Genomic DNA, 16,453 nt, shown 5'->3' on the forward strand with positions numbered 1-16,453 from the left:
TCAGATATTTTCATGAAGAGATTTCCTTGAGCCCAAATTCTTGCATCTTATCATCCTTAGAAAAACACTAAAATTGTTAATGGTGACAACTGCTTTGGTTTATATGTTAATGCCACATTAAAAGGCTAGAACTTCTTGGACAAACCTGGACAACTGACTACCTGGCTACAAGTCTCCCTAAAGCACCAGGTCCAAATTGGGTTTCAGGCTCATTCTCCTAAAAAGAAATGAAATTTATTTTGTCTGTTAACATTCAGATTATCACTCCTTCAACTACTTCTAACTGGGTCTATTGTACCTACATCAATATCACTGGTTTAATAAAAAAAAAAAAATACATTAAAAATGTATATGATCATGCCAAATGGCTCCATTCTTTGGAACAGGGTAACCCAAATGTTGACTCTATCTGGACCAGGGTCAAAGTTGCTACCAAAAGTAACCTTGTTTTTACTCCTGCTTGAACCTGGTTATAATAATTTTTTTTATTGATCTTTGGTACCCGTCTTTTTAATCAACTTGTTTAGTTTGTTCTTTCTAAGGACACAACGATTTCCCAAACAAGGTGATGGTGATGCAGAGATTCCAACCACCCTTGGGAAGAAACCCTGCTGGAATAACAACAGAAGTTACACTGGAGCCCACTTAATATGACAGCATGAGAGCTCTGTGACCCCAACTAGGTAGAGTCTACGAGTCCCTTGTCAGCTTGAAGAAGTTATGGAAGTCAGACCTTTGCTCTTCATCTTCCCAATAAAGATTTATTAGGGCTCATATCTCTCATGGGTGGGGGGGGTGGTTAACGTGGGAAATAGATGGACTACAGGTTAGACATTTACAATTAGCCTCGTTTGCATTTCCTGAGATAAGAGTTAGGCGGGCTCCAGTTGAGACATTTACAATCAGCCTCCTGTTTGCCTCCAAATGGATATAACAACAGAAACAGGGTAAATATCCAGTCTCTATCTCTTGTAAACATTTCAAGGAAACAATCATGGCAAGGACAAAGAGAGGTAGAGGCAAAACTCTGTCTGAGTAAAGAATTAAGGGATCTCCTTCCCCCTTCTTTTGGGACAAGGAAGGCACTAAACATGCTCAGAAAGGCCCTTTGTGGGTCAAAAGTCAAGGAATAATGCCAGACCATAATGAGTCTTGCTCCTCCCAGAAGTCTTCACTTAGAGATCCATCTTGGTTGAGGGGGTGCATGTGCAACCCAGGGGAGAGTACCAGGGTAGGTGAGGTGTGGGAAAAGAAAAGAACTGATCCATATAAATGACTTAATTGACGCTTTACTGTGCTCCTTCTCACTAAGGATGCCCACACACTTTCTCTCTGGATGTGCATCTCTGCCTTGCTTCAGTCTCGAGTAAACAAACCACTTCTCTATGTGCTCTCCTACTTGTTGTGCTATGTCTCTAATAATAAACTTTGTACCTACATTTACAGATTCTGTCTCCGTGATAAGTGCATTTTTCACTGGGGCAAAGATCCAGAGAAAAACAGCTTCTAGCCTCTAACCCTTGCTGGTTTGGTGGCTAGGATTCCCACTTTTCATCCAGGCTACCCAGGTTCAATTCCTGGGCAAGGAATTAAGATCTCACCTCATGCCACCACTCACCGCTTCCTCACCGAGATTACCCAGCTCTTCTCTTTTGTGGCACTCTTACATTTATAACTAATTTTGTTGCTTTGGTCTCACACAGGACCCAAGTTGGTCCTGATTTTGTACATTCCGTCCCGTTATCAAATCTGAGCTGATGGTACTTCATGATGTTTGATTTACCTGGGAAGGAACCAGATTTTAGGGGCATGTCTGTAAAGCATGCTTTGTGAGAAACACTTTGTGGCCTGGTGAGATGTAGGCTGCAGTGGTCATCATGTGCAAAGGACAGCTGAGCCCTAAAGACTCAAAGTGTCCTGGCAGTGATAGCCAGAGGGTTAGGAATGCCACCTGGAGCCTATCCTTCATGAAGGAAATGGATATAAACTAAGACTGGCTCACTGGTGTGGATTCAGTCTCCTGGTAACAAAGCCAGAGACAGGGACCCAATGACAGAGGGGAACATAAACTCTGTGTATCCTAACCGTGACTCCAAACCATGGGATGAACATGCCTTGCCTCTTCTGTGTTAACTGCCATCTGAAATTAGAGGTTTGGGAGCTTGCCACCAAAGTCTTATACAAGTCTCCTTAGCCAGAAAGTTGGCCAGAGGCTGAGGCCTCCAGGGGTTAGGCTAAGTTCATCCTTAATGGATACACTTTAAAGATCCCTGCCAATGTTGTGCAGTGATTTAAAACATGTGCTGTGATGAGAGTAAGCGTGTCCTGAAGCTGAGGCTGGGCTGAAGCATCAATTCAGGTCAAAGTCCAGCCTCTTTTCCAGGCCATGAGAGGCAAGTGGCCTCCACAGACAGTACCTAACCTGTAGTCAGCTTGAAGTTGGCAGCCCAGGCTTTTCTTTACCTGCTGCTTTCAGGGCGGTCTGCAGCTCATAGGAGGACATGGTGATGGATTTGTCAGCATCAAACTGAAGGAAAAGTTCTGTAGGGAGAGAGCAGAGGTACTGAGAATGAAGAGCATGCAGAAGCTTCCACTGAGGCTCTCTTGATGGGACTAGTGGGGCCCAAGCAGAAGGGAGATTCCTCACCAGGAAAGAAAGGGCAATGGTTGGCTAAGGGCCTCCACATATGTGGGTCTCTTTGTTTTCCTTTTGGGGGGTGGAAGCACTATGGCCCTTCCATAAGTACTAGAAGTAAGTATTGGAATTCCACCTTGACTTCCTCACTTCCACCCTTTCAAACACCCTTATGACTGGCAGCACAGTTCTAGTCTTGTATAGTCCCCCCGCCACTTACTGATTACATACTGTCCACTTCTTCAACTTGTCCTAGATCACTTTGAATTCACCAAAGTCTAGCTTTGCATTGCCACTGGTCTGTTCCAAGTCCATTAAGAAGGAAAGGAAGACAGAAGCATCATTTCAACCCATGGCTCCTGGGGCTGCAGAGGGGGAAGGCAATGGGCCAGCATGGATGACATGACTGACGTAGATTCAGGGCTCTGAGAGAGGTGGTTTAATTATTAAGCCATGAATCTCTGAAGAGGGATTATGGCTGGGGTGAAGGGGGATGGCAACAAAACAGTTGAAAACACACACAACACACACACAAAACTCCCATTCTCTTCGATAGGATCTCAAAGTGGCACCAAGATCCCCAAGTCCTTACAAAAACTTTTCCCTCACTGGCCAGTCTGTACCTCTTGATTTTGTTCCACTTCTGGCACCAGCACCACCAGGCTTTGGTGATTCTCTGTGAAGAAGACTATTCACATTCTAGGGAAGTCCGAATTACGGAACAATACTTAACATCTATTTGTGCCCACATATTTGGAAGGATACATCCATTAGAGAAATGATGTTTTTACAGGAAATCAAGCTTAGCTCCTTGAATTTTATGTCCTTTTCTGAAATCACAAAAGAAAGCAGAATTCAGTTGACTCCTGATGAGGTAAACTTATCCCCATATGCTGAAAATCCTCCAATAGGTTGGTTAGATACGGGGAGGTGAGGGTGGTGATGTGGTCACCCTTAAGATACTGGTGATAGTAGAACATAGCCTTTGGGGGGAGAATTTTTAAAATATGAAAAAAAGCTTTAAAATAGGGATATATTTCCATTCTTTATCTGAGTTTTAAGAATCCCAACCAAAAAATATAAATTGTTATCATCAGATTACCTGTAATGACAAAAACTTAGAAATGATGTAAATGATCAATAGAAGGGTATGGACAATAGTTAGGTTATATCCATAGGATGGACTATTACACAATACTTAAGAAGCAAGCTTTGAAGCATATATAATGACCTGGGGAAATGCTCATAAACATTAAGTGTAAAAGACAAGCTGGTTTTAGAAAAGGCAGAGGAACCAGACATCAAATTGCAAGCATCCACTGAATCATCGAAAAAGCAAGAGAATTCCAGAGAAACATCTATTTCTGCTTTATTGACTATGCCAAAGCCTTTGACTGTGTGGATCACAATAAACTGTGGAAAATTCTGAAAGAGATGGGAATACTAGACCACCTGACCTGCCTCTTGAGAAATCTACATGCAGGTCAGGAAGCAACAGTTAGAACTGGACATAGAGCAACAGACTGGTCCTAAATAGGAAAAGGAGTACATCAAGGCTGTATATTGTGACCCTGCTTATTTAACTTATATGCAGAGTACATCATGAAAAATGCTAGGCTGGATGAAGCACAAGCTGGAATCAAGATTACTGGGAGAAATATCAATAACCTCAAATGTGCGGATGACACCACCTTTATGGCAGAAAGTGAAGAAGAATTGAAGAGCCTGTTGATGAAAGTGAAAGAGGAGAGTGAAAAAGTTGACTTAAAGCTCAACATTCAGAAAAATAAGATCATGGCATCCAGTCCCATCACTCCATGGCAGATAGATGGGGAAACAGTGGCTGACTTTATTTTGGGGGGCTCCAAAATCACTTCAGATGGAGTGCTGACTGCAGCCATGAAATAAAAAGATGCTTACTTCTTGGAAGAAAAGTTATGACCAACTTAGACAGCATATTAAAAAGCTGAGACATTACTTTGCCAACAAAGGTCCATCTAATCAAAGCTATGGTTTTTCCAGTAGTTATGCATGGATGTGAAATTTGGACTATAATGAAAGCTGAGCACTGAAGAATTGATGATTTTGAACTGTGGTGTTGGAGAAGACTCTTGACAGTCCTTTGGACTGCAAAGAGATCCAACCAGTCCATCCTAAAGGAGATCAGTCCTGAGTGTTCATTGGAAGGACTGATGTTGAAGCTGAAACTCCAATACTTTGGCCACCTGATGCGAAGAGCTGACTCATTGGAAAAGACCCTGATGCTGGGAAAGATTGAGAGCAGGAGGAAAAGGGGAAAACAGAGGATGAGATGGTTGGATGGCATCACTGACTCAATGGACGTGAGTTTGGGTAAACTCCAGGAGTTGGTGATAGACAGGGAGGCCTGGCATGCTGCAGTCCATAGTGTCACAAAGAGTTGGACATGACTGAGTGACTGAACTGAACTAAACTGAAAATTACTGGAAAAATTTAAACACTCACATGTTGCTAATGAAAAGGTTAAAAATCACTTTGGAAAATAGGCAACTTTTTAAAACATTAAAAATAAACTTATATTAACCCAGCGATGTCTTAGCTAGATACACAAAAGAAATGAAAACACATGTCCACATAAAAATTAGTACATCTTATTTGTAGGGCAAGAATAGAGACACAGATGTAGAGAACAGACTTGTGGACACAGGGTGGGGAAAGAGAGGTTGGGATGAATTGAGAGAGTATCATTGACCTATATACACTACCATGTGTAAAATACCTAGTGGGAAGCTTTGTGTAGCTAGCTTATTGAGTTCAGCTCAATGCTCTGTGATGACCTAGAGGTGTGGGTCAGGGGTGGGTGTGAGGGAGGTTCAAGAAAGATGCAATACATGTATACATATGATTCATTCACATTGTTGTACAGCACAAACTAACACTACATTGTAAAGCAATTATACTCCAATTTAAAGATAAATAAATATAATAAATAATAAAAGAAAACTTGTACATGAATGTTCATAGCAGCATTATTCATAATAACCAAAAAATGGCAACAACCCAAATGTCCATCAATGGATGAATGGATAAACTCAACCTGGCTTATTCAGACAATGGAATATTATCCAGCCATAAAAAAAAAGTCTATGCCCCAACCTCTAATGCTGAAGAAGCTGAAGTTGAATCGTTCTAGGAAGACCTATAAGACCTTCAAGAACTAACACCAAAAAAGGATGTCCTTCATATCATAAGGGACTGTAATGCAAAAGTAGGAAGTCAAGAGATACATGGAGTGTAACAGGCAAATTTAGCCTTGGAGTACAAAATGAAGAAGGGCAAGGTTAACAGAGTTTTGCCAAGAGAATGCACTGGTCATAGCAAACACCTTCTTTCAACAACAAGAGACGACTCTACACATGGACATCACCAGATGGTCAGTACCAAAATCAGATTGATTATCGATGGAGAAACTCTATACAGTTGGCAGACTATAGATGGAGAAGCTCTCCAACTGAAGATGGGGAATTTCTATACAGTCAGCAAAAACAAAACGAGGAGTTGACTGTGGCTCATATCATGAACACTTTAGTGCAAAATTCAGACTTCAGTTGAAGAAAGTAAGGAAAACCACTAGGTTATTCAGGTATGACCTAAATCAAACCCCTTATGATTATGCAGCAAAAGTGACAAATAGATTCAAGGGATTAGATCTGATGGTCATAACATTGTATAAAAGGCAGTGATCAAAACCATTCCCAAGAAAAAGAAAGGGCAAAATGGTTGTCTGAGGAGGCCTTACAAATAGCTGAGAAAAGAAGAAAAGTGAAAGACAAAGGAGAAAAGAAAAGATACACCCATCTGAATGCAGAGCTCCAAAGAATAGCAAGGAGAGATAAGAAAGCCATGCTAAGTGAGCAATGTAAAGACATAGAGGGAAAAATTAGGACAGAAAAGACTAGAGATCTCTTCAAGAAAATTAGAGATACAAGGGAATATTTCATGCAAAGATGGGCACAATAAAGGACAGAAAAGGTATAGACCTAATAGAAGCAGAAGATATTAAGAAGAAGTGGCAAGAATACACAGAAGAACCATACAAAAAAGATCTTAATGATCCAGATAACCACGATGGTGTGATCGTTCACCTAGAGCCAGACATCCTGGAGTGTGAAGTCAAGTGGGCCTTAGGAAGCATCACTACAAACAAAGCTAATGATGAGATTCCAGCTGAGCAGTTTCAAATCCTAAGAGATGATGCTGTGAAAGTGCTGCACTAAATATGCCAACAAATTTGGAAAACTCAGGAGTGGCCACAGAACTGGAAAAGGTCAGTTTCATTCCAATCCCAAAGTAGGGCAGTACAAAAGAGTGTTCAAACTACCACACAATTGCACTCATTTCACATGCTAGCAAGGTAATGCTCAAAATCCTTCAACAGTATATGAACCGAGAACTTTCAGATATATAAGCTGAATTTAGAAAAGGCAAAGGAACCAGAGATCAAATTGCCAACATCTGTTGGATCATAGAAAAAGCAAAAGAATTCCAGAAAAGCATCTACTTCTTCACTGACTAAGCTAAAGCCTTTGAGTGTGTGGATCACAACAAACTGTGGAAAATTCTGAACGAGATGGGGATACCAGATCACCTTACCTGTCTCCTGAGAAATCTGTATGCAGGTCAAGAAGCAACAGCTAGAACCAGACAAGGAACGACAATTGGTTCCAAATTGGGAAAGGAGTACGTCAAAGCTGTGTATTGTCACCCTGCTTATTTAACTTATATGCCGAGTTCATCATGCAAAATGCCGGGTTGGATGAATCACAAGCTGGAATCAAGATTGCCGGGAGAAATATCAATATTCTCAGATATGTAGATGACACCACCCTAATGGCAGAAAGTGAAGATGAACTAAGAAGCCTATTGATGAAGGTGAAAGAGGAGAGTGGAAAACCTGGCTTAAAACTCAACAGTCAGAAAATGAAGATCAGGGCATCTGGTCCAATCACTTCATGGCAAATAGATGGAAGAGAATGGAAACAGTGACAGACTTAGTTTTCTTGGGCTGCAAAATCACCTAGGATGGTGGCTGCAGCCATGAAATTAGAAGAATTAAAAGACGCTTGCTTCTTAGAAACAAAGCTATGACAAACCTAGACAGCATATTAAAAAACAGAGACATTACTTTGCCGAAAAAGTTCTGTCTATTCAAAGCTGTGGTTTTTCCAGTAGTCATATATGGATGTGAGAGTTGAACCATAAAGAAGGCTAAACACCGAAGAATTGATTCTTTTGAATTGTGGTGTTGGAGAAGACTCTTAAGAGTCTCTTGGACAGCAAGGAGATCAAACCGGTCAATCCTGAAGAAAATCAGTCCTGAATATTTATTGGAAGGACTGATGCTAAAGCTGAAGCTCCAATACTTTGGCCACCTGATACAAAGAGCCAGCTCATTAGAAAAGACCTTGGTGCTGAGAAAGATTGAAGGCAGGAGAAGGGGACAACAGAGGGCCAGGTGGTTGGATGGCATCACTGACTCAATGGACATGAGTTTGAGCATGAATTTCACTCCAGGAAATAGTGAAAGACAGGGAAGCCTGGCGTTCCGCAGCCCATGGGGTCACAACTGAGCAACTGAACAACAACAAAAAGAAGTGAAGGAATCCTGACATGTTACAATATGGATGGACCTAGAAGAAGTCATGCTGAGTGAAAGTTAGCCAAAAGGACCATATTTTATGTGATTCTTTTTATATGAAAAGTCCACAACAGGCAAATCTATGGAGACAGAAAATAGATAAATGGTTGCCAGGGGCTGGAGGTGGGGGGTGAGTAGTAAACGCTACTGGTACATGGTTTCTATTTGTAGTGATAAAATGCTCTGAATTAATGACAATTGATTGTGGTGATGGTTGCACAACTGTATGAACATGCTAAAAATCCACTGAGTTGTATATTTTATTAATTTTTTAATACAATTTTAAAGATTATTTTCCATTACAGTTATTAAAAAATATTGGCTGTATTTTCTGTGTTGTACAATGCATTTTTGTAGCCTATCTTGCACCCAATAGTTTGTACCTTCCATTCCCCTGCCCCTATATTGCTCCTTCCCCCTTCCTTCTCCTGTGCTGGTAACCACTAGTTTGTTCTCTGTATCTGTGAGCCTGCTTCTTTTTGGTTATATTCACTAGTTTGTTGTATTTCTTTGATTCCACAGTATTTCTCTTTCTCTGTCTGATTTATTTTACTTAGCAGAGTTGTATGCGTTATATATATATATACAATATCTACCATGGATATGAATTCGAGCAAACTCTGGGAGATAGTGAAGGATAGCGAAGCCTGGTATCCTGCAGTCTGTGGGGTCAGAAAGAGTGGGACACAAGTGAACAACAGAAATAATAATACTTTAATAATAATACTTTAAATGGGTGAATTGTATAGTATGCAAATTATATCTCAAAACTGTTAATTCAAAAAATAATATTGCATCTATAATTTAACACCTATGTGTGTGTGTGTGTGTATATGTATATAGTGGGACATACACAGATTACACATTTCATACACAAACACATACACAAAGATACACACATATATGTTAAAGTAATTATTTACAGGTAGTGAGATTAGTGGTGATTTTTGTCTTTGTCATTAGGTTTTCCTGAATTTTTCAGAATTTTTTTTAACCATGAACAGGAAATGAGAAATGAAAGATATTTTTAAAGTCTAAGGGCAGGGAAACCTGGTGTGCTACAGTTCATGGGGTTGCAAAGAGTTGGACATGACTTAGCAACTGAACAATGACAAAGTCAGCCCTGAAAAGCAGGTCTACAGCTCTGAGGAACATGGTTACTGGGGGAGCCGGAGAAGACCCAGGCAGCTTGCCATCCATCATACTTCCCATCTTCCCTCCATGGGTGTCCCAGGAGTGTGGGGTCAGGCTAATGGGTGTGACCACTTACTCTTTTGCAGCACAGCATTTAAAACATATTCAAGTTCCTCTGCTGTCACCTCCATGTCCTGTTAAAGTGGAGACAATTGTGTTTTATGGCCCTTAGCACCTTTCTTAGAGTTTCTTTCAGTTCTGAGCTTGATTTAGCTCCAGTGCTAGACAGGCCCCCAGGACCTTGCTGGAGGTCTTGTGTCCACCTACTTCTCAAGGACCTGTGGGCCCCACCAAGAAAGGTGGGAAAACTTCCCTCATTCCTGAGCTAAGTTCCCCAGATGATTCTTATGTTGGAAAAAGTTTGGGGTTCAGTCTAAAAGCATCTGCACAGCAGAAGTATTTGGAGAGCTTTAAAAAATCACCATGCAGGGATGGTGGCTCACCCCAGGATCCCTTTTAAGACTTGGGAGTATGGTTTATGGGTTATTTAAAAAGCTCTAGGGGTGAATTTCAGAACCACTGATCTAAGCCAGGCCACTGAGTCCCACTAAATCTCAGCATCCTCAGCCCTGAGAAGTTTGTTGGAAATACAGAGTCTCAGGCTCCACTCTATACCTCCAAATCAGGAAACCTGCATTTCCAGGAGACCTGGTGATTTTAATGTCCAGGACTATTTGAGGAACCCTTATGTAGGTCTCCTTTGTCCAGGATTTTGAAACAGCAGTGGGTAACACAACAGCCTGTGGGGTTTCTTTCACATATACCTGAGTGCCTGAGGCCTAGGGAGTGGGCATTGGAAAGTTCAGCTCAAGTGAAGATTCTCTGATGCAACCTCAGCCCTGATGGAACAGGAGAAGCCAGAAAGATGGACCCCCAGCCCATCGTCTGAAGAAAAGCAGGACCAGGACTAAGCAGTTGAGCTCTAGAGATCTAGAGGCTCCTTCTGGCAGCTACTAAAGTTTAAATGAATCTGCAACATATTCCATTCTCTTCCGAACCTGGGTCTCCACTTCTGGCAACTTCTGTGGCTCTTCCACAAGCCTCCTCACTCTGGCAGCTCTGCCAGGTCAGTCCTGCAGAGGGCACCCAAGCTAGGGATTGACCCCTCCCTCTCATGCCAACTCCACCCATGAGGAGCTGCAGTCAGCATTGGGAGAACAGCTGGCCACAGTCTGCTGTGCTTTAAACACAGGCACATGGGGCCCACTCTTTTCCAGCCCAGACTGTGGTCCCCAGGTCTCCCTGTCCTGCCTGTTTATTCCAGTGTCTGAAATTGCACTGTTAGGGATTCATCCCCCAGGGGTAGGTGACACCCTTCTTCCATGATTCAGAGCCTAGTCAGAGGAAGGATGGTCACATAGTCATTCGTACACCTTGCCTTGAATTGGCTTATCAGGTTTATTTTATATTTATTTACCAAATGAGAAGCTTCCATGAACAAAAATGGGGCAGTTTGCAGGGCAATGGAAACTCTAGCAGGGCAGGGAAGACCCAGGTCTCCCAGGAGTGGACAGGACCCCCCCCCCCAACAATAAAGCTGGGCAACTGAGGATGGAAATAGGGTGTTCAAAAGACTTCAAGTGGTGCACAGTCTCTGCCTGTGGCCGGCCTGGCCACACCTCTGGTGCTAACGGACAAAATGCCTGTGCATGCTGGCAATCTACTGGTGGCCTCCCTGCACACCACCGCCTCTGGCCAGAGCAGAGAGAGCCTTCTAAAGGCAGTGATTTCTGGGCAGAGTTCAAGGAAGACACCTCTTCAAGGCTTCCTTTAATGGTCTGAGCTCCTTGGAGTGCTAATGCTCCATCAACAGTGGAGACTGGGGAGGGAGATGGTACGGAGGAGGCAGTCTTTAGGGCCTCTGAAATGACCAGGATTAGTCTCACTTTGCAACCAGCTCCGTCAAGCCTCTGGTACCATGACTCAAGCACCATGCCTCTGGGAAGTGTTTCTGACAACAACCTTACTGTATCCCCAGGTGGGGAGGCCAGGCCTTTCAGCACTACAGGGTATCAAGGGCAGCCTACCCAACCAGCAACTTGTTTAAACAGGGCTTGAAACTGCCATTCCTCCTCTGTCTCTTGGCCAGGCAGAGTTGGCTTCAGAGGCTGAAAATTAATCACAGGAACTTGTGTTGAATCCACAAAAAAGAAACTTGAAATAAGTAGGAAAGAAGAGGCCCAAGCTGAAGGTGGTGCCACCCCACGGGAGAAGCCAAGATCTCCCAGCCACACAATGCTGTGTTCTCTATAGTTGAACTCAGAACTGACTGCTGCCTGTAGCATTATGATGGATCTCCACTCCTCATGAAGCCTTTTTTGGGGGTGTCTGAAAGGACTTTGTTAGTGGGACTCTTAAGCCTCTTTGCCTAAAGGAGACCTGACCCCTGAATTAGGGTCCTCTATCTTACTAGACTAGTTACTTGCTTAATCACTTGTCTTTAAGGGCAGGAACCTGTTTCTAGCACAGAACACAGGAAATGGAGTACAGAAAGCTCAGTCAATATTAGGGGTGTTTTGTCTTCTTCTGTTTTTGGTCCCATTAACAAGCCACAACTCAGTGGCTGCCACACCTCAGCACCTCTTAGAAACCTTATAGCCCCTGGACGAGTATAAACCACCCTCACCCACACACACAATGCAAGGAAGAAGTAATGTTTTCTCCCACGACTCTAAAAAGAGAGATCTTTTTAAAAAGAACATACCTGCTTCTCTTACTTTCTTATTATCATTTGTTTTTCTTAAATTAGGTACATTTTAAAGATATTCAATTCCCTCTGGGAACAGGAACTACTTCTCAGGGAACAGAACAAGTCCACAGCACAAAGAAAGATCACTACAAACAGAACTTTCTAGCAAGCACCTACCTCATCCCCATGCTGGGTTTTGTTGGGCTAGAAGAGTTTGGAAGGCACAAGTAGGTTAGAATCAAGGCACTTACCTGATCACAGATAACCATTACCTGAACTTCAGAGTTTTAAATGATGCTATGGTTAGAATGACAAGTTCAAGGACATCACTGAGTCCCATTTTCCCAAGGTAACCAAGAAGGCTCACCTCAGGAAGGTCGATGTCTACACTTCCGTCCATGTCTCTGTTGGGGCAGAAAGCACCTGACTCAGTGTGGGTTAACTTTCTCCTTAGAATCTGAGGCAATGAAGCACCCAGAGGTGTGGAAGATTCTGTCTCATTGGAGTCCTCCTTTCTCACTGACATCTCACTGACATTTCACAGGGGCTACAGGCCTGTGCATGAATCTTCCTCTGCCCTCATCACTCAGACCCTGCCCAGCATGAAAATGAGAGGGAGGCAACTCAGCTATCACCCAAAGAGAACTTACAAAGCCTGGACCTCCAGAAGTTGTGGAAAAAAAGCTAAACCAGCAGTCATTCTCTATTTCCTTGATGCACATCCCTGGATTCACCAGGGATGCTTATGAAGTAAGTATATGTAGGACAGCAGAACCTCCAAGGTCCCATAAGCTGAGTGGTTTTATGACACATCCCTCACTGGAGACAGTCATTCAGTCTATTGAGGGTTACCTATTTGTGAGAGAATTTAAAAAGATTATAGAGCAAGTTGAGCTGAACCAAAAAGATTGGTCCTGGAGCAGTATCCTTTGCCCCTGTCCATCCTATAGAAGTAAATCCTGCTCCCACTGGAGGTAGCAGAGCAGTGAGTTGTGTGGTTATTTTGGGGAAAAGAGAGGAAAGATATTGGCAAGATGACTATTTTGCTGCTCACATCTTTAGAGGAACCTGTGTGTTTGGAAAGCAGTGACAATGGAGCAGGCTTCAGCTTGTGTTGATACTAAAAGTGTTCAGAAGAATCTATTCTTCTAAATTTAAACCTGTGTTGTGCTTAGTTGCTCAGTCATGTCTGACTCTTTACAACCCCATGGATTGTAGCCTGCAAGGCTCCTCTGTCCATGGGGATTATCCAGGCAGGAATACTGGAGTTGGTTGCCATGCCCTTCTCCAGAGAATCTTCCTTATCCAGGGATCAAGCCCAGGTCTCCCACATTGCAGGTGGATTCTTTACCATCTGAGCCACCAGGAAAGCCCAAGAATACTGGACTGGATAGCCTATTCCTTCTCTAGGGGATCTTTCCCACCCAGGAATCGAACCGGGGTCTCCTGCCTTGCAGGTGGATTCTTGAACAGCTGAGCTACCAGGGAAGCTAAAATTTAAACCTGAAGCACTCCCAAATAAAAAGTGCTGGAAGCACAAAGGGAACAGAAACAGGCAAACATGAGCATAGCACAGGGTAGCCTCCCTCTCCTCCTCACCCCCTGGGGACACGCTCTTAGAGGTTTTTTTTATTCTTTAGAATCTTCTCAAGAGAACTAAACCAGTGGAAAGATAACTTAGTATGGGTCTTCTGTTCCCAGCTATGGAGCTAATCCTTAGGATCATGATCACAGTAGGCTGAGTATTTTGTTCAGAGCAAGGGGAAGTAGGGAGTTGGCTTTGCCACCTAGAAGCCACCAATGCTGAGGACTTGGCCCTCACCCCACCGATGGGACAGAGAACATGAATTGCAAGATTGAAACAGCCTGACTTTCTTCCTCTTCCACCCACAAGACTCATCAATCTGCCTCGATCCGAATGGGGTGCTTTTGTGTGAACAGATACTGAAAAGTTCATCCTCAGGTTGTAATAAATAGTATCTGGGAAAAGACTGGAGAACAATTCTCCAGAAGAGTTTTTTAAAAATTAGAGACTTTATTGCTTTGATTTAGCAAAGCAATGATTCTTGTATTGTCTTGAGAAACCCAACCAGACTTTCTAATTGGGGGTGCAGTTGACTCTTGAACAACCGAGGTTTGAATTGCTTGGGTCAAAACAGGCAGGTTTTGCAATAAATGTAGTATGACATTTATGATCCCTGGTTGGTTGAACCCACAGTTGCAGAATGCATATGTATAGAGGGCTGACTATAAGATTGAATGTGTGGGAGGACTTTGGTATCCATGGCAGGTCCTGGAACCAATCTCAGACAGTGAGGATGACAGTATTCTAAGCACACACTGCCAGTTCAACTCCATCTCACCAGACAAAAGACAAAACCAGAACAGGCCACAGAGTAACAGCTGTCTCTACCTTGTTATCTCAGGTTGATACTTTGTTGGGATTTGGTTGGCCTTAAATTCAGAATTTCTCAATTTGTCATTCTCTGTAATCCCAAGAAATGGATTCTTATATCTTGAACCACTTTTTTCCTCTGCTACAGAGCAAAAAATTGCTAATGGGCAGTAACGGGAAATTTTTTTCCATAGAAGTACCTGATACAAAATAATTTTGCTAAGACACTGCAAAGGAGAGGTGGCAGAATGTTAGGGATGCAGAATGGCAGTCAGATTGGTATGGTATAAGCATCAGGCAATTCGTTTTTTTGATTGTAATACGTCTGACATTAGACTTTTGATTGTGGAGAGAGCCACTTTGACATCCACCTGGAATAAACACATTGCCAGCTACACAACTGGACAAAGAGCCAGCAACCCCACTTTGAAGTTCCCTTTTATAGAAATCACTGTTAGGCCAGATAACTGACTGACTGATAACTTGCTTTTCTCCTCCCCTGCTTTTATTCTAGCTCTTATGTTTCAAATTCATCAAGGGTGACCATATGGAACTCTAGGAACCTCACCCTTGACCTTAATAATGGCTAACCCCGAGGTCCTCTCCCCCACCCCCTGCCCCTGTGTGAGTCCTGCATAGGCCATGTACCCTCCAGGACCAGTGAATAATAAAAATACATTCTATTTTTCAAAGTTCTCTGATGTCTGGTGCTGAGGTGTCTTGCAGTCATAATAACCACAAGGGCCAATCCAGCCACAACATTGGCTCTGGTTGGGGAAAAGTCTGCAGGTGCTCCCCTCCAATAGTACATACTCAGGTTGTGCCTCAGGCATTCAGCCTATAGAATCACATCAGTAGGGTGAGGCCAACTTGAAATAATTTGCTAACATTTATTGAAACTGGAGCAGAAAGGACATGTCATTCTTGAAATTTGCAAGAGCCATCCTCTCCATCATGCAAAGAAATGTTTCACATTTCTCAATGTGCCTCCCATTCCAGGAGCTTCTTGGTTAAAGGGTCTGGAAAACAAAAGGGTCCAGCCAGGAGAGTCTTGTGAGCATGATTCTGGGAGTAGTTGGAGAAAGCAACTTTTTAATGGTTTGAGGGAGGGCAAGAGTGGGACTAAAATGTACACACATCCAGCTTTGCAAATAAATAAGGAGATCCCTGTCTGGGATATCAGGGAGATCATAAGAAAGGGAAGAATGGTAACTTCTCTGTAAATGAAACAGTAAATTGATAGGAATTCTTGAACATGATACTCACTGAGTAATGACTTTCTTCTCCGAGAAGATCCTCAGGCAGAAATTGGCTTCCTGGTGGGGCTCGAAAGTGCTGGGAATCAGGATGTACTCCCCAGGGGACAGTGTGAACCAGTCAGAGACTTCCCGCAGGTTGATGAATGTCTTATTTCTGGCCTGGGAGGTGTGGCATCTGAAGAAGTCTTTGTTCAGGTGTCTGTTGTAGCCGGGGCACTGCAGTGGAGAGTAATAGGGTGATTTCTCTAGTGAGGGCTGTTGGTCCTGGCTGTTTGGAGACAGGCCACTGAATCTCAGGTGTGAGGCCAAGGAGGAACTGAGAGTCTAGAGCTCAGATGTTGACTCTGGGGAGCAGACTGGCCCCCACCCACCTGGTAAATGGCATAGCCAATGGTCAGCATGTTGGCACCAAACCTCTTGAATTTTCTTCGATCTTTCTGCATCAGGGCTACAAGGAAAGTGCATTTCTCCTGCCCTTCACCTTTCTCAGTCAGGGACAATTTTATTTGTGGATTGGCCCAGAAAGTATCTGCCATTTGAAAGAAGAAGGTTACTTTCCCTTTCTTAAAACAAAACAAATCAAAACAAAAACTGGACTTCCCTG

General features: G+C 42.9%; 1 protein-coding gene across 1 annotated transcript in view; it reads right to left on the reverse strand.

Annotated features, from left to right (window-relative positions):
• Positions 1-16,453, reverse strand: part of CAPN9 (calpain 9) — a 67,986-nt gene that overhangs the window by 22,041 nt on the left and 29,492 nt on the right. The window contains exons 8-11 of the mRNA XM_081573643.1: positions 15,857-16,117; positions 12,563-12,599; positions 9,583-9,640; positions 2,464-2,541 (exon numbers count right to left, since the gene is read on the reverse strand). Coding sequence (XP_081429769.1) covers positions 2,464-2,541; positions 9,583-9,640; positions 12,563-12,599; positions 15,857-16,117 — 434 coding nt within the window. The remainder of the gene's footprint in view (positions 1-2,463; positions 2,542-9,582; positions 9,641-12,562; positions 12,600-15,856; positions 16,118-16,453) is intronic.

This window comes from Giraffa tippelskirchi, chromosome 2 (assembly GCF_054371585.1).
Source record: "Giraffa tippelskirchi isolate mGirTip1 chromosome 2, T2T-mGirTip1v1.2.pri, whole genome shotgun sequence".
Classification (NCBI taxonomy): domain Eukaryota; kingdom Metazoa; phylum Chordata; class Mammalia; order Artiodactyla; family Giraffidae; genus Giraffa; species Giraffa tippelskirchi.